At 36.2% G+C, this 19,249-nt stretch overlaps 1 protein-coding gene across 1 annotated transcript in view; it reads right to left on the reverse strand.

Moving 5' to 3' along the window:
• Positions 1–4,532: 4,532 nt before the first annotated feature.
• The window catches only part of ctdp1 (CTD (carboxy-terminal domain, RNA polymerase II, polypeptide A) phosphatase, subunit 1), a 131,767-nt gene continuing 117,050 nt past the window's right edge, over positions 4,533–19,249 (reverse strand). The window contains exon 13 of the mRNA XM_048201892.1: positions 4,533–6,467. Within this exon, the coding sequence (XP_048057849.1) occupies positions 6,305–6,467 (163 nt within the window). The 3' untranslated portion in view covers positions 4,533–6,304. The remainder of the gene's footprint in view (positions 6,468–19,249) is intronic.

Below are 19,249 nucleotides of genomic sequence, written 5' to 3' on the forward strand. Positions count from 1 at the left end.
AATTCTGCTTCAAATAAAACTTTCTGAAAGATGGTTCTGGTCATTTAAGGTAGTTGTTATCACGCTGATATATATTCAATTGTTCGTTTTTGTGATGATTTAGATTTTAGCTAGCAATTTGATGCTATAAAAACGGGGTGTCGTCGTGATTCGAAGTTGATTGACAGCTTGTCTGAGGACTGTCGGAGCTTCGAGGGGAGATTGAAGATGTATTAACTAACTGTTAATTTTCGATTTCTTTGTTATTTAACACCAACAAAATGAGTTGTTCAGCAGTAAACTGTACTAACTGACCTACAGGATCTGACGGATCACTGAACGTTTTTCTGTAACATTAAATGTGGGCGTTATAAGCTAATTAATAAATGTTATTAGTTAAGATAACACACCTAATGTTAACCATGTCGGGAAAAAGCAGGTGATCGTTATCTGGCAGTTACTTATTATTTTTATGGGTATAAAATAATAATTAGCAGGACAAAACTAATGATAGCTTACTCTAATTACAGCAATCGATCTCCTGTAACGTTAGTTGAACTTGATTTAAAATGGCAGGACCGTTTCTGGCGATTTAGAGTTGTTTCTAGTGGCATATTATATTGATTTTATCTACTGAATTTGCGGTTTCAAAAATATTATTGCTCTAGAAACAGAATAGCCTATTATTTTATAGGTAGACTTTTAAATTGTGTATAATTTTTATAGTCTATTTAAAATACATGAATGATGACGCAGTCGCCTGGGCGGAAGTTTGATATCGCGACTCCGCCTCCGGCTCCACGACGATTCCTTCTGCGCATGCCCAGGCTCCAAACTTTTTTTTTTCTGACGTATTGCGTAACGTGTCAGCGCCCATTCATCAGCCCATTTTGGCTTCAGTTCAATACAATGGAAGGACGCGGCGTCGCGTCGTCCATCTTTTTTTACAGTCTATGATCACAACACAGGAACCGCTGGCACAATCAGAACTCGTTACGTATTTCTGAAGGAGGGACTTCATAGAACAAGGAAGTCATCAGCCCGTTTTTATGACAGTGGAAACCAGTGCCCAAGGAAGTCGACCGGAAGTTGAAGTCGGCCGGGTGCCGCCATCTTGTAGCAGAACTTCACTTGCGTTAGCATCCCCATTGACTCCCATTCATTTTGGCGTCACTTTGACAGTGAATAACTTTACATCTGAGGCGTTTAAAGACTCCATTTGTCCATTATTTATTTCTAAAGATACACGACAATGTATAAAGGGCTCCATTACCTTCTATGTTACATTATGGCCCCGTAGATACAGTTTTTGTAAAAATAGGCTAACGATTGCGTCATAACCACTCGACTCTCTGTCGCACAGTAGAGAAATTACCGTACAGACAGGAGGAGAAGCTCGCAGGCAATCGGGGAGATGTCAAGAGAGATGGCGTACTGGCGTTACATTTTAAAATACTATACAAAATAATTAATCAGAATACTTACTCCTGCTTACTCACGCCAAAGAACTCCCCGCTCAAGCTCGCCGTCTCTGCAAGATTAACGATGGCAGTTTTCACGCACAGCTACTAGAAGATTTACATCTGTCAGACAGGTTGCAGACGTCATCAAGCTTAGTTTGAGTCTGCGCGTCAGAAACGGAAGTGCTAAAAATCGCTAAAAATGGGCTTCACTTGTCTCAATTGAGTTCCAATGGGGTCGCTGTGTCCATTTCTTTTACTGTCTATGGTGGAAACAGCGGTATACAGATAAGTAAATTATGTGAAAAATACTGTGTTTTTTTACACGCGAAACATGAACACATGTTATATTGCACACTATAAACACAATCAAAGCTTCAAAAAACGGGACCTTTAAAGTGCTCTATTTTCGTGCACTAATTTTGTACTTAATATACTAAGAATTCTTCTTTAGTACTTAAGAACTTGAGAACATCTAAGTGTACTCAACTGTGCTATTTTGAGACACCATGAAATATGAACTAAAATGTGCTTTTAATATTCCATCTCTGTATTTAAAAAAATTATTTATATACCACTTATATTAAATTTGAATCCATAGTGTACTACAAGTGGTAGCTAAATATATTTTTAAAATTAACTTCATAACGTTTAAATATGGATTTTTTTTTATACAAACACATCGCTTTGCTTCAGAAGGCCTTTATTAACCCCCCAGAGCCATGTGGAATACACGTTTATTATGGATGGATGTGGATGGAAGCTTTTTCTTCAGCTCATACTCATGGGTCCCATTCACTGCCATTATAAAGCTCAGATTTGCATCAGGATATGTATTAATATTTCTTCAGTTATGTTCATCAGAAAGAAGAAAGTCATATACACCTAGGATGGCTTGAGGGTGAGTAAAGCTTGGGCTAATTTTCATTTGAAAGAGAACTAATCCTTTAAAGCAGGATGGATTCTGATTGGCTGTCAATGTTTTATCGTTGATCAGATGCAAAAAAAAAAAAAAAAAAAAAAAAACACTCACTGAAAGTGAGTCCAATGATATAGTTTCTCTGTGTCGTTGTTATAGCTGTGATATGGACTCTGTTATTCTTTTTTATTTAGAACAATTTCTATAACTATATCATTATCGTTATAGTTATCATCCGTGGTGTGCATAGGCCTTATCTCTATAAAACATTTCCAGTTTGCCCAACAAACTGATACACAAGTTAGACAAACTAAGAAAGTTCTACATCTCTACACTGTAAAACCGAACAGTGAAATTAATTAAATTAAATGAGTTTGCTTCACTCAAATAATAATGAAAGTTCATTGTACTTAATAGGAAAAAGTTGCATGAACTCAAAATTTCATTGTAGTAAGCTGAACTTAATATGATTGAGTTGAGCTGCAGCAATTTTCTAATTCCCAGCATGCTTTGCGTCAGACCATATAAATAACTGTTGAAATTAAGTGTTATTTTGTGTGTTTTTGCACAAGATTAACATATGGAGATATAAGTTAATGTTTAAAGGTGCCCTCGAATGAAAAATTAAATTTATCGGCATAGTCAAATAACAAGAGTTCAGTACATGGAAATGACATACAGTGAGTCTCAAACTCCATTGTTTCCTCCTTCTTATATAAATCTCATTTGTTTAAAAGACCTCAGAACAGGCGAATCTCAACATAACACCGACTGTTACGTAACAGTCAGGGTGTACGCCCCAATATTTGCATATGCCAGCCCATGTTCCCAACATTATGAAAGGCATTAGACAAGGGCAGCCAGTAACCTCTGGATCTGCACAGGTGAATCAACAGACTAGGTAAGCAAGCAAGAACAATAGCGAAAAATGGCAGATGGAGCAATAATAACTGACATGATCCATGTTATCATGATATTTTTAGTGATATTTGTAAATTGTTTTTCTAAATGTTTCGTTAGCATGTTGCTAATGTACTGTTAAATGTGGTTAAAGTTACCATCGTTTATTACTGTATTCACAGAGACAAGAGCCGTCGCTATTTTCATTATTAAACACTTGCAGTCTGTATAATTCATAAACACAACTTCATTCTTTATAAATCTCTCCAACAGTGTAGCATTAGCCGTTAGCCACGGAGCACAGCCTCAAATTAATTCAGAATCAAATGTAAACAATATAACAGTATACAATACTCACATAATCCGCCGCATGCATGACGAACACTTTGTAAAGATCCATTTGAGGGTTATATTTGAGCTCCGTGGGTGGGGAGCACGAGAATTAAAGGGCCAGTAGCCCTGAATCGGCTCATTTATAATGATGCCCCAAAATAGGCAGTTAAAAAAATTAATTTAAAAAAAATCTATGGGGTATTTTGAGCTGAAACTTCACAGACACATTCAGGGGACACCTTAGACTTATATTACATCTTTTTTTAAAAAGTTCTAGGGCACCTTTAATGTTGTGAAATGTTGGGATTCAGGGGGGTTCTGTTATTTTAGTTTTGTAGGGTTACCACTATGGTGAAGAGTAGAGCCTGTGGTTAGGTTGAGGATGAGCTGCAAAACATTTAAGACCACATATGTTGTTTGATTACATATATGCAAGTATGTAATGACAGTCTCTCTGATAGTTATAATAGCATGTGTTATTTGCTATGTAACATTTAACCAAGATCTGAATGTGATGTTTATGTAAATTAACTGTATGTAATTAACATTATGATGAGTTGGGAAAGGGATGCTGGTTACGGGATTGTTAGTGAGAGACATCTGTGCACCACACTGGCCTTGATCCACTTCCATGGCTCTCAGCCCCGCCCCACTTGTCACAAAAATTTTAAGTTCTACCAACTTTAAAAAAAAATGAGTTCGTTTACTTAAATGTTTTGAGGTAATAAGTTTCCTCAAATGTTTTGAGTATTCTGAACTTATTGGGTTTTACAGTGTATTATATAATGTAAAATGCAAAATTATTGACCTTGGATCCACAAGTTAAAACATTATTTTTACATTTTTAGAAATTATGCTTGATACAACAATGCATCCAACAATACAAAATAATATATATGATATAATTGATGTAATTAAAAAAAAAACCCTGAAAACACTGGTTTATAAAACAAATCTTTATTAAATGAAAAGCATTTTCTTTGTCAAGTACGAAATAGAATGTACAAATACTTTACATTGTTGAAAACAACATCAACACGATGAAAATGAAAGAAAATCCATGTCAGAAACAACACAGGTTCCATAACTGCACAAACCTCTGAGAAACATTTGAAACTGAGTTAGATCTGGACATCTAGACGTTCAAGCAGCTCAGCAGAAGAAATCCACCTATAACCAGATTAGTATGGACACAAAAACTGGTCTTAAACGAGTATTCTTAACACCTACATGTCCAGATCTGATCAGTGTGTACAGTGATGGTTCAGGGTGGCACGAGAGCCAACCAAACACCCGGTTTAACGCTGCCACAGTGTTCACTATCAGCACCTGAAGCCAAATGAAGATGATGATATCTGTACGCTGTGACATCATCACAGAGTAAAAAGTGGCATTTCAATGTCATAGGACCAGAAAAGATCACAAGTATCAATTTATAGGTAGTTACATTAACAGTTCACACAAACATTTACTATCGCTCATGCCGTTCCAAAGTGTTATTTTCTGTCTTTTGTGAAACATGAAGATGCAGAATGTCCGAGCAGCTCTTACAAAAGTGAAAAAAAAAAAAAAACACACACAAAAAACAACTAACAAGTGGATTGTGAATTATGATGTCAAACTCCAAAAAGAACAAATGCATATGATATCTTAGTGTGAGGAACAAACCGATAATATTCCCCTCCACAAAGCTCTGAAAGACTACAAAAAGGACTATAAAAATGGTGAGTTCATATAATTGATGTCTTGTGTCTTGCAACCATAAGCCATGGTGTCAAACCTGCATCAAAAGCCTTAAATTTGAAGTAAATAATGATTTTCCTCTATTTTCCTCATTCCTCGTGACATTAAACCATTATTTCCGTCCACTTTCATTGTTTAAAAAAACAGTTGCTCAGGCATTCTGACATCTCATTTTGTGTTTATTGAAAAAAATAAAACAACACAGGCTTGTAACGACATAACGGTGAGTAAATGATGCCAAATTATATTTCTTTAGTATGGCAACAATTGTAACAAACCAATCACAGACCGTAAATGGAAACTTTCTGTTGCAAATGTATTAGCGATGAACTCATTTTACAATTCCCATTCTCACCAGTTCTCCACATTGTCTAGCAGTTGTGAGTTTTTTGGTAATAGTGGCTATGGGGCGTGTCTAAAGGTGCTGGTATTCTGGGATTGGTGCAGCACAGTGTCAGTCACACACGGGGGCGTTAACGGCACTGGACGACGCACAAAACAAAAGGAAACAGACAACACAGGACACATACAGACATCTGAGTTTGACTGCTGGTGAGGACCACAAACCCCTCCAAATGTCTTCTGAGGGGTCCATGAGCAGAGGTCTCAGCTGCAGGCCCGCTTCAGACTCTTTGGCATTCATCACCAATTAGTTGAAATATTTATTTTCATTTAGATTTATATAAAAATTTGTTTTGAAACGGGAACAAAATAAGTAAAACATCAGACACAGAAGCTCTACTTCCCACACCGCTACGTACTGTAAATTCACAATAAAATGACTTTGTGTTGAACTTGTCCTACTAAAACTCTATCTGTACATATCTATCTACTTTGTAAACCCCTTTGTTTTATTCACACACACACGCACACACTTACTTACTTGCGCTGTATAACAGCGACACGAACACACGTTTTGTCTTGACCTTATGAGAACAGAAAAGTTCATAAGTATCATCGTCCAATCAGCTCACATGAAATCATTTAGCTCTGCCTCCAGCGCAGCGGCCATCTCATCAGCCTCTGAGCTGCTGCCCTCCTCATCCTCATTGGAGTCTTTACTGGAGCCTCCACAATCATCATCATCATTGTCATTATCATCTCTGGCCTCTTCCAGTTTTCTTTTGTGGCCCCTAAAGATAGAAAATACAGAGGCGTCGGTCAGTGATGCTTGTTAGTCAAAGAATTTTGGAGAGAAATGCTCATTGGTTTAAAGTGGACTGGTTGCCAGGGTTACATATGGCAGTGTTGAGCGCTGTTGACAGTGACTGGTTGCAGCATTGTGTCATCTCTTTTTTTACCTATGTCTGACAGGCACCAGTGGAGAGAATTGGTGCCAGGAGTCTGGTACACCTCAAAACTAAAAAAATGCCATCTTAACTTACATTGGGGGAAAAAATGGTGTAGTGGTGTAGGATTTACTTTGAAGCTACGTTCACTCAGAAATTCTTAGTAAATTTCACAAATAATTACAAAAAAGGCAAATAACATTGAACATTAAATTTCTAAGCAGAAAGACCAAAATAGCATTTTCTTGTTAAACGTACTCCAATTTTAGAAATTTTATTTACAACTTCGGAACAACTTTAAGGATTGGGAACAAACTAGTGTATGTTCTAAAAGAACAAATGTCATGTTTTTTCAAGTAAGAATGTGGTAGAGATGTGGTAACACTTTATTTCGATGGTCCACGTTAGACATTCTATTAACTAAAAGTAACTTTGCAACTACGTGTCAACTAACTCTCATTAAAGTATTAGTAGATGGTCTGCTTAATATCTGCTAACACTTTATTTTGATGGTCTCCCAACAGAAATTCTTCTAACTGCAAGTAACTTTTTGCAACTACATGTAAACTTATTTTACTAACACCAACACGTAACCCTAGGGCTGGGTGATAAAACAATAATTATTGTGATTTAAATTTCCTTGATAAAACAGTAACAAGAGTTCGATAAATCTTTGATATAATGTTTATGCGCCAAAAGTGGAACAAACCTTGAACTGCGCTGCCATTAACTTTGAGCCGAGTGGATAAATGGTCTGTGTGGTGCGGTTCAAATGAGTAGCACCGTTTCGTTTACTCGCATGCGACCACTAAAAAGCACTGTGAGATCCAGTGAGAAGTGCTTGAATTCAGAGAACACCAGAAACGTCTCAATGATTTAAACTAGTTTAAAGCCTGATGAAACAGCACTGACAATATAATTTTTTATTAATGTAGACATGTATTATATGTATTAAAGAAGTAATGGAATATAATTACAGCATTTTTTTGTCATTAAGCTATAGCATTTGTGCATTTATACTAAATGCATCAAGGCTACTGTTTTTCATACAAATACCATAGAAATCATACAGTTAAATTTTACCATGGGAGTGAGGTGCTGTATGTGTGGTTTTAACTGATCTAAATGTATGTTATTATGGAAGACCAATGGTTAATTTTTAATAAAACTCAAACAGTGAGAATATTTAAACTTAACTTTTTTTTTTTTTTTTTTTTTTTTTTACAGATGTTACTGTTTTTGTTAATGAACATAACTTTACATCGGCATCCTAATTCAAGCTACTCCTACTGTTAACTCAAGCTACTATCAAATGTGCTTTTCTAGGAGACAAAAATTAATATGATATATAATTATTTGAGCCTGCACTGCAAACTGTGCCGAGATACATGCAATCAAAATCAAGCAACACAAACTTGTTTCATGATTTGAAACAATATCACCCGCAGAAACCCGTGTTTGTCATGTTCTGACAATAAAAAGGAGTTTTAAACCACAATTAATGGATTTCTACAACTTTCATTTAGGAGCAAAAATCAGCCTTTAAACTTAAAAGAAATAAAGATTTGACATTTATTGTGATAATTATATATACCGACTGATATGAAAAATGTTATTGTGATCATTTTTTTGGCCATATCGCTCAGGTCTACCTAACGCTAACCTAAGAGTCTATTACTGTCTACTAGTATTCTAATGTGAGTGGCATTTACTGTGAACGGAGCCGCTCTGAGATGGGAAAAACTCATAACCTGCAAGCATGTAAATAAAGTGTCACGCCGCAGCGCATACATTTATTCAACTGAATCGCAGCCTTTGTGATTTCACAATAGCACTATGCTATATTATAAATTTTAAATTGTTTTATAAAATAGTTCCTGTCCTTGATTCTGATTGGTCAATAACTGTGTTTTATTCACAATAAAACACGACTATGACCGCTTCACCCAACGGTGAACCCAACTTCACCCAATGTTCTCAATTGATATTGTTCATTGACGCTTACTGTATTATGTAGAAGAGTATTGTGAGAAAGAGATAGAGTGAGTGAGTTTATTACCTGCATTCAGATTTTGCATATTCCTTCAGGTCAGTCCTATGTCTATAATGAAAATCTGTTTAAATATCCGACGTATTATCTTGTCCTTTTAACAGTTAAGGGGTTTTCCCGTGACTGACAGCACTAGTCAAAGCATTTGTCAGTTGCGTCTTGTTCCGTGTTCACAACAATTCAGTCTTTTCAATGTAAAAGTCTTCGCTACTGACTGACACACTCATAAAGACAGTCTTTTCCGCCATCTAATGGCATAAAAATGTAACTTCTGTTGCTGTTCATGGTCAGGGACTACTTTTTTTTTCCGGCGGAAGGAAGGCTTTTAGTGAAACTTTACTTAATGAAAGTCGTACTTTATTGCTTACTTAATACATTGTTTAGACTTTGAAAATGGTCTAAAATGCAGTTCATGGATTCTCTTCTGTTTTGCAGGTTAACTGACAAAGGCAAATTGAAAGTGAAAGTGAAAGTGCCCTTTGTGGTTGCATCGCGGTGCCCCCGCTTTCCCATTTCTACCGCAGGCGAACAATCACCCCATCTCAAAGGTCAAGATTAAAACTGAGAAGTGATGCAGTAACTTTCTTTTCATAATATAAATAAACGCATTGACTAGGCCTATTTGCATATAAGTTCGTGAATAAAAATGAAAATGTGGACAAAATCAGAAGCTTTTAAATGTCTTCTCATTAAAATATAAAAATTAAAATGATGGGTAGTAATTGATTATGACGATATTTTTATGATCCTGTCCATCAAAATGACAGCGAAAGTCTAATGCAACCTCATATATGATCGCGACCCATTCACCCCCCCACCCAAACGCAACACTGGTGGTTGTTAGTGATTTCCCACCGCGGTAGTAAAAAATTGCCACCGTCCCAGCCCTAAATGCAATCGAGGTTTTTTTTTTAAAATCGAATACTTGAATTTAATCAAGGAATCGTGACAGCACTATTAATTATACAAATAAATGTGACAGTTCAATTTTGCAATCAACTAATTAGAATTAAACATTCCAGAGCTGGATAATAGTTTGACTTTTTGAGGTACACATACATAATTTTCTGAAGATTAAGCAGCTTCTTTCACCATTTGAACAAAAAATGAACTTGCAGGAAGATGCTATTGATCAAACCCTGGATTCAATGAAGTAAACACATTTTTACCACAAATAATTCAAATACAGAAACTCAAATGTCATGCTCTCAGCAGAACTGCACTTCTGATGCCTCCCTCTTACAAACACACAGCCTATGAGAAAGAATATGGACGGGCAGTGAAAAGAAAGCACATCTCTCATGAATCTGTATTTCCATTGAAGTGCATCTCACAGTAAGATGATGCAACACATTGTCCTGCTAACAGCCTCTGCCCATGAATACTGCTCTCATAGACACAGAATCCTGAGTAGATGATTCATTTAAAATGTGATGGCCTATTGACTGGTCAAAGAACTCAGGTTAATGCTAATTTTCATAATGAGCCCATCAATCACACCTCTGCCTGGAAGAGTATATACAACTGTTCAAAATCTGAGGTCAGTAAGATTTTTTTAAAGAAATTAAAACTTTTATTCTGCAAGGACACATTAAATTGATGAAAAGTGACAGTAAAGACAAGTATAATGCGACATATTTCTACTTTGAATAAATGCTGTGCTTTTAAACTTTCTTTTCATCAAATATTCCAGAAAAACACATATCACTTCACTTCAGAAGACTTGGAATACAGAGCACAAGTCAGAGTTGCATTTATGTTACTTTTATGGTGCTATTGTGCTCCATGGTGGAAAGAAGTGAATAAAGTCTGAATGAATTTTCATTTGTGGGGTGAACTTTTCCTTTAACGCACCCTGCAGTAACGGGTTTGAAACACCAGCTTCACCTGCATGAAAGCCAATCGTATTGACACTCACATACATACACAACTATCTTGTAAGCAAGTTTTGAAGAAGATATGATAATGCTCTGCCAGTGGTAAATAAGCGCCGGCTGTCATTATATCTGCTGATAGTACAGACGGCTGCTTTGATCACTGGACAGTATGTGTCTCACATTTAGTGTAATGATGAATCCACTACCACCTGCTGATAAAGAACCAGCCCAACAACATGAATAAAAGATAAAAGCAAAGAAAGGACAGAAAATGGAAAATATTAGGAAAGAAAGTCAACCTGACAATGGAACAGACCGTGTGTTTGATATTTATGGACCGAATATGGGAGAAAGGCTCAGCATTGCTTTCACATCCTTTCTGTCTGTGTCCATGTACCTAGCATAATTATAAGAAATAAAACCAGGAAGTTTGTCTCACAAAGTTCTCAAAGCCCTTTGAGCATTGCAGTATTATCAAGCAAGTCCACTGTGCATGTACACAAACTGCAGACTTTAGTTTAACAGTGATTCATAGCACCACACAAATTTGAGACTTACATTTGTGATCAAACCACAGACCAAAACACAGCGCTGTTATTCAGACAGCCATTATTCCAAAGTCCTTTTCTTCATGTGATATTTAATGTGGGTAAATCTGAAATCAGCTATAACTCCAAGAATAAAGAACAATATCATCATACAACACAGAAATGTGATCAGGCCAGGTAGAAGAATAGATAACCACATCACATCCAGATAAACGTTACAGTTTGGAAGGTCACCCAGCACCATGGACATTAACTGCTGGAAAGTGGCGGGCCGGGCACGTTTAGAAGATTTTATATAGCAGTTTAACAACAAAAAAAGGTAATATTAAGTGATAAACATTTTAAATGTTTATCACTTGAAATAATAGTTCCAACGAAAGCCACAGAAGAACTGCAACACACAGCGGTGTTTCATGAATGAATCTGCGGCTCTGAACGAATTATAAGAGTAAAGGATTCAATGACCCATTCATAAATGCTGCCAATTGCTTCGTTACTGAATGAAAAAGTTTTCTAAAAAGTTTGAGAACCACTGCTCTATATGTGGTAAGGGAAAAGCATCAGGTACCATAACAGATGGTAATAAAATAGGTGAAATCTGCATATGAGAGCACTTCAAGGTTATCATCATTAAATAAAAGTAAGACAGTAATAACATGAGTTAGCCGGAGACATACACAATATAGCTAAAACACAAAACGATGTATTTTGAATGCTCGGTATAAAATACATCAATAATTAATCACACTTACAGGTTGTGATTCTGTGAAGCAAGTTGGTCCACATAAAGCAGGTACTGTCAGAAATGGGATTCGAACTACAAATGACTTGTTTAAGCAGTTCAGAGTCTACTCTTTTTTTTTAATGGACAATAACTTAATGATGCACTTTCAGCTTTACAACTTTGCAGACTGTTTACATTCACATACAGCTACCTTACACACTGCATGAATGGTCATTTTCAAAAATCCTTAATAGGGGCACTTTGAATTATCCTCTTGTTTCACACAAAACAAAAAGTAAATTGACTAAGTTAAGAAGCCTATGCATAACTTTACCTCACACACATACACATAAGCATAGTTCAATACACATGCATTATGTTTCCCCTATAACGTGGCAGTGTAATTATTCTGGGAGATGCACACGGACAGTTTCTTTAGCAAAGCCAGAGATTTGTAAATTCTTTTGAAGTGCTCATTGTAGCAGGTTTGCAGACACAACTTTTCTGATGGACTGAAAAAACATGTACAGTCCTGATTCCTGGAACTTGTATAAGGAGTTTAAGATTTTGAAGAATCTACAGACCATTTACATTTATGCATTTGGCAGATGCTTTAATCCAAAGTGCCTTACACTGCATTAAAAGGTATGTATTTTATTCACTGGGAATCAAACCCATGACATTGGCGTTGCAGGTGCCACACTCTACTGTTTGAGCTACACGAATCCTTGAATAGAAATAGCCAAAAATGTTCTTTATATAATATTGTGATCTCGTCCCCATAACAGATATTTTGGAGAGAGACATTCTTTCCGCTGACAGTTTAATGCTTTTGTCCAAAATTGCAGACCAATAGTGCTGTAAAACAAAAAGTTTGCAAAAAACTGCATTTTCAGACTAGTGTTGTCAAAAGTACCGGTACTTTGGTACTAAGTCGATACTTACATTTTAAAAACCTAACAATAGCAGCCTTTCTGCAGTACCAGTAATACCTGATCAATACTCATATTTGTGTGCTCTGCAAAGCGTGTCAAAGGTTTCTATTTACAACATGTTTTTGCAGCACTGAGCATTGTAGCCAATCACTGACATGTTTGTTAAGCATGTGAATGCTATGGCCAATCAGAAACATTAAAGTTTCTGATTGGCTATAGCGCCCAAAAAGAGAAGATAATTCACAAAAAAGTTGATCACAGAAAAAACATGCGCCAGCGAAACAAAGAACTAAAACTTAAGGCTATAAATACACAAACAAGGGAACTAAATGAACAACAGGTGAACTTATTTAGTGATTAACTGGCACACAAAAGGAAACTAGGTCAACTAACAATGACAAGGAAGGAACACAGGCAAAATGAAACAAAACAGAACAGAATCAAACCAAAACAATACACACGCTACAGTATCAACTGCTGTAAATATTTTTTTCATTGTGACCACACTACTTCAGACTACTGAGAATTGCTGTATTCTTGATTTGTCTGGAGAGTTTTCTGACAACACCTCAACTCTACCCCCACCGACAGCCGTCTGTGACCCCGCTGACTCAACAACACCCCACACAACATGTCTGAAAATAATATGCATGTTTAGATGCCTCAAGAAAGACTACTTTCTCTGCTGGGAATGCTGCTGTCAGGCTGGAAAACCAGCAGGACAGATGGAGAGTTTCTTTTTAAACTGCAAATAGACAGTGCTAATGGCACAGCAGCATAAAAAAAAATAAATAAATAAAGGAAGGAAGGAATATCCCTATTTCTTACAAGCTGTCTCACTCCCTCCGTCTTTCACAGTCTACACGAAACAGATTACATAAGCACAAAGGCTGTGAGAATGAGAGAATGGGCTTGTGGGAGGAGGATGCGACTGCAGAGCTGTTGAAACTCGGCCGGCTCAAAATTTGTTCCCTATGAATGCACCTGAAAGATTTAAACAGGACAGAGTCCTCCCAGTCGAGAGAGAGAGAGACAACTAGAGTGCAGTGACGAGGAGAGAAAGACAAAAGAGGAAGAACAAGACAGAGAGAAAGAAAAATATGTAAAATATAGAAAGAACAAAAGCTGAAAGGAAAAAGCTCATAATTTTCTTTTAATGTTGTTCCAAACCTGTATTTCATTTCATCTGTGGAACTCAAAATAAGAAATAAGAGCAAACGATGACAAGTAATTTGTCGGCTGAACTATCCTTTTAAAGCCACAAAAGAGGCATTCAATAAACCCTGGAGGTTTAATGATGTGTGTTCGATTAAACCCACATGGCTTCATTCCTTCTCATACAGCTATGTGTTAAGCACCATAAAGGGGTGTATTGATTGAAGATGGAGGGAGGCTAACTGATGGTCGTACATGCATGTAGTAGTCAGCGCTGGTCAATAAGTGTCACATTTTGTCCTGATGCATCCTGAAGAATCAGTGTGAAGATGAGGTCAGAACGGGTGAAGATCAGCCTAACGTGTAAATGAGGCATGAATGTTCCCAATCACAGTTTAGAAGATCATTTCAGACATGGATTTTGTTTACTGCAGCATTCACAAAGACAGACTGCACAAACTTTGAGTACTGTGGCCCATCAATTACTTGGGAAAAGCTTCTGTTTGGGATTGTAGCTTGAACTGAAATGTAGATCAAAGAGAGCTTTTGTGTCAGCTAAGCACAGCTCAAAAAAAAATATTTTTTCAAATGTACATAAGCATCATCACCGCAGCACTGTTTTTCCTCGTTTGAGCAACCATCAAAACGATTATTTGTAGCTTTTAGTCCATGTGCGTTAGTTTTGGGGTCATCATCTATACTACAGCTTAAAGATTTGGGTTCAGTAAGATCTCTTATACTCACTAATGCTGCAATTATTTGATCAAAAATACAGAAAAAAATATTGTGAAATATTATTATCATTTAAAATAACTGTTTTCTATTTGAATGTTTATTTTAAAATGTAATTTATTCCTGTAATAGCAAAGCTGAATTTTCAGCAGCCATTCCTCCAGGCCTCAGTGTCACATGATTCTTCAGAAATCATTCTAACTGCTAATATTAATTATTGTTATATGTTGTGCTGCTTTTTTTTTTTTTTTTGTGGAAACTGTGATACATTGCATTTTACAGGATTCTTTGATGAATAGAAAGTTCTAAAGAATAACATTTTATTAAAAATAGAAATATTTTGTAGCATTATAAATGTATTTACTGTCACGTTTGATCATTTTATTGCATCCTTGCGGAAAGTTGACAAAAACGGCAAATACAAATGGACCAAATATGTATGACACATTTTAAGTACAGAATGATCTTTGATGTTCTGTGTGAATAGGGTATATGTCAACCCAGGAAAAATTACATTCAACTATTTCATCTGGTTCTTGACTTTAAATCCTCATTGAGAGTCAACTGATCTGAATCACTAAATGCTCTTAAAAACGGCAGGATATCAGAAAGTGCTGTACAGTCTCCATTAAAGCACTGGAGCAAACAGCAGGAGTCTAGTGGATTGACCTGAAGCTCTGATGGCTGTAGAAGATCTATGTAACAGATTTAAGCCTCAGTGATTTTAAGATGGCTCTATTAACTTGTAATTAATTCAACCACACTGTGCAAAGTCAGAGCTTCTGATGAAAAAAATTTGTGACCCGTGCTGGCAAAATGAGTCGGAATGTGCACGGGCTAATTTTCGAGCTACAGGCAAAATAAGTGAAATTTGGTCGAAATTGAGGTTTTCACAAAAATTAGTTCATTAAGACCTTGTCTAGCGATCCCAAATGCTCCAAATAGCAATTAAACATCTAAAAAGTATCTTTATCTGTACGTTTTCTGAGAGGAGTACCTTTCCTTTGACCATGAAAAATGCAGTTTCTCTGCTCGCTTCTGGATGACTGGCGCTTCCCTCAGCACAGGTTTGGTGTTGTTGTAAAGTGCAGCATTCAAACTTTCTGAATATTCATAGCGAATTCTCGATGGCATGAGTCTGAACCAATGAAATGTGATTTTCAAACTCATGCTGATGTAAACAAAATGATCTTACTCGCGCTGACTGACAGATCCGAAAGGTGCGCACAAAGACGCCCCAGACAGCGCGCGATACTGATATACACAGAACTACAGTATTTCAAAAAAATCTGTCTTGGCGAGTATTCACGCAAACATTATCTGTGTTATGTCTTAAGTGAACGTTTGGTTAACTGTTGGGGAAAAATATCTGATGTGTAACATTATATTAGAAGTATACAGGTGCTGGTCATATAATTAGAATATTGTGAAAAAGTTCATTTTTTTATTGTAAATTATTTTAAAAAAATGAAACTTTCATTTATACTAGATTCCCTACATGTAAAGTAAAACATTTCAAAAGTTTTTTTTTTCTTTTTGAATTTGTTGATTAGAACGTACAGCTAATGAAAGTCCAAAATCCAGTATCTCAAAATATTAGAATATTTACATTTGAGTTTCATTAAATGACCATCCCTATAGTATAAATTCCGGGTATCTCTTGTTCTTTGAAACCACACTAATGGGGAAGACTGCTGACTTGGCAATGGTCCAGGAGACAATCATTGACACCCTCCACAAAGAGAGTAAGTCACAGATGGTCATTACTGAATGTGGTGGCTGTTTACAGAGTGATATATCAAAGCATATTAAATGCAAAGTTGACTGGAAGGAAGAAATTGGGTAGGCAAAGGTGCACAAGCAACAGGGATGACCACAAGCTTGAGAATACTGTCAAGTAAAGCCGATTCAGACACTTGGGAGAGCTTCACAATGAATCAAATGAAGCCGGAGTCAGCGCATCAAGAGTCACCACACTCAGACATCTTCAGGAAAGGGACTACCAAGCCACTTCTGAAACAGAAACAACGTCAGAAGCATCTTACCTGGGCTAAGGAGAAAAAGAACTGGACAGTGAACAGTGGTCAAAAGTCCTCTTTTCAGATAAAAGTAAATTTTGCATTTCATGTTGAAATCATGGTCCCAGAGTCTGAAGGAAGATTGGAGAGGCACAGAATCCAAGCTGCTTGAAGTCTAGTGGGAAGTTTCTGAAGTTAGTAATGATTTGGGGGGCCGTGACGTCTGCTGGTGTTGGTCCATTGTGTTTTATCAAGTGCAAAGTCAATGCAGCCATCTTCCAGGAGATTTTGGAGCACTTTATGCTTCCATCTGCTGACAAGCTTTATGGAGATGCTGATTTCCTTTTCCAGCAGGACTTTAGCACCTGCCCACAATGCAAAAACCACTTCCAAGTGGTTTGCTGACCATGATATTACTGTGCTTTATTGGCCAGCCAACATGCCTGACCCCTGAATCTATGGGATATTTTCAAGAGAAAGATGAGAAACAGTCGATCCAACAATATACAGATGATCTGAAGGCTCAATAGTGCCTCAGCAGTGCCACAGGCTGATCACTTCCATGCCACACTTCACTGATGCTGTAATTTGTGCTAGGAGCAAGTCATTCGCTGTAAAATGTGCTGCCGACCAAGTATTGAGTGTACAAATGAACATACTTTAAAGAACTTGAACTTTTCTGTTTTGAAAATCCATTTTTTGTTTGATCTTAGGAAATATTGTAATGTTTTGAGACACTGGATTTTGGACTTTCATGAGCTGTACGCTCTAATAATCAAAAAAAAAAAAAAAAAAAAAAAAAAAAAAAACTTTAGAAATGTTTTACTTTACATGTAGGGAATCTAGAATATATGAAAGTTTCATTTTTAAAAATAATTTACAATAAAAAAAAATAAAAAAAAGAACTTTTTCACGATATTCTAATTATATGACCAGCACCTATATATTTTGTTTTGGAACCTTCAGAAAACTTTAACTCGATTTTTCTCAAAATTGACTTTGCAGACTCTATTGACTACAAACAGGTGTAACTCGGTCAATTTTTGTCAGATTCCAACAATCAAGAAGGTTTTTTTAATAGAGATTGTGAGAATAACAATAACTCATTATTGAAAATTTGCTCATTGTGACTCATTTTGCCAGCAAGAGTCACATATAGAAAATAGCAGTGTTTGCAATGCAGCAAAAGGACAGGATGAATGTTTTAGGTAAGTTTAGTTTTTCAACATGTAACTGCTAGTAGAAAGAGGAAGTTGGTAAGGAAAGGATATGCATAATAGTTGTTTACTACACACTTTTGGAAATGCAATGTCACTTTCATTTATGGCTCTATCCCTCTCCATCACTCTCTCTCCTGTCATTCTGCTAGGAGGCTTCCTGAAGTGGATGTTAAGTGAGTATAATGGCCAAATAACTTTTTTAGATAAAAATATATTTCTATAAATGCACTAGTGTTCAGTTTTTTTTTTTTTTAAAGAAATTAACAGTTTTATTTAGAAATGATGCATTAAATTAATTAAGTGACAGTAAAGACATTTATAAATGTTACAACATTTTTCTTTTTCAAATACAGTCAATGCTGTTCTTTTGAACTTTCCATTGAAGGATCCTAAAATAAAAAATGTTTCATGGTATCCACAAAAATAATTTTTGAGCAGAAAATCAACATATTAGAATGCTTTCTGAAGGATCATGTGACACTGAAGACTGGAGTAATGATGCTGAAAATTCAGCTTTGCATCACAGGAATATAAAATATATTCAAACTAGAATTTTTTTTTAATAATATTTCTTTATATTATGTTTTTACTTTTTTTGATCAAATAAATGCAGCCTTGGTCGGCATAAGAGACTTCTTTCAAAAAGCAGCAGTGTATATAACTTCTTTTGAACAGCAGTGTATATAATTGTAACCCCACACAAAAACAGCTTTGCACTAAAGAGCTCAGAGAGAAGCGACCCTGAAAAAAACAGACTGTCACACTTGACATGCTGCCAGCATTTATTAATTTCAGCAATTTAAAAGCATAAAACTTTCAAGCTCATCATAAGCCAATTAAACTCTAGCCCTGAAAACATAAAACACCCATAATTAACCCAAATGCCTATAAAAGTCAAGTTTATTGACACTGCTCTCATTAGATTTTAATGTAGGACAAATTATTGTTCCCACATTACCACGGTGTGACCTGTAACAAGCAAAACGAAGATTAAAGAAAACAACAGATGAACTTGAGCTGATCTGCATTCCATAACTTCTAATAAACATGAACTGGTGAGCACTTTTCAGATAAAACTTGCTGGCAGATGACAAAACAGTTTACAAATCCTACAGATTAGAAATTCGGAACAACATGAGGGTGAATAAATGATGACAGAATAATAATTTTTGGTTGAACTATCGCTTTAACACAGTGCTTACCTGAAATTTTGGCACTGTTTTGTTCATATCATGCTTCAAAAGAAACATATTTTTGCAGAAATGTAGCTCCTGCTCAGAAGTGTAGTACACAGGGAAACAATAGAGAAAAGAAAGGCAGATATGAGAGGGAGGAAGTCCATGCACCTTATCATCCATCATCTCAAC

The sequence above is a fragment of the Megalobrama amblycephala genome, linkage group LG9 (assembly GCF_018812025.1).
Source record: "Megalobrama amblycephala isolate DHTTF-2021 linkage group LG9, ASM1881202v1, whole genome shotgun sequence".
Classification (NCBI taxonomy): Eukaryota; Metazoa; Chordata; class Actinopteri; order Cypriniformes; family Xenocyprididae; genus Megalobrama; species Megalobrama amblycephala.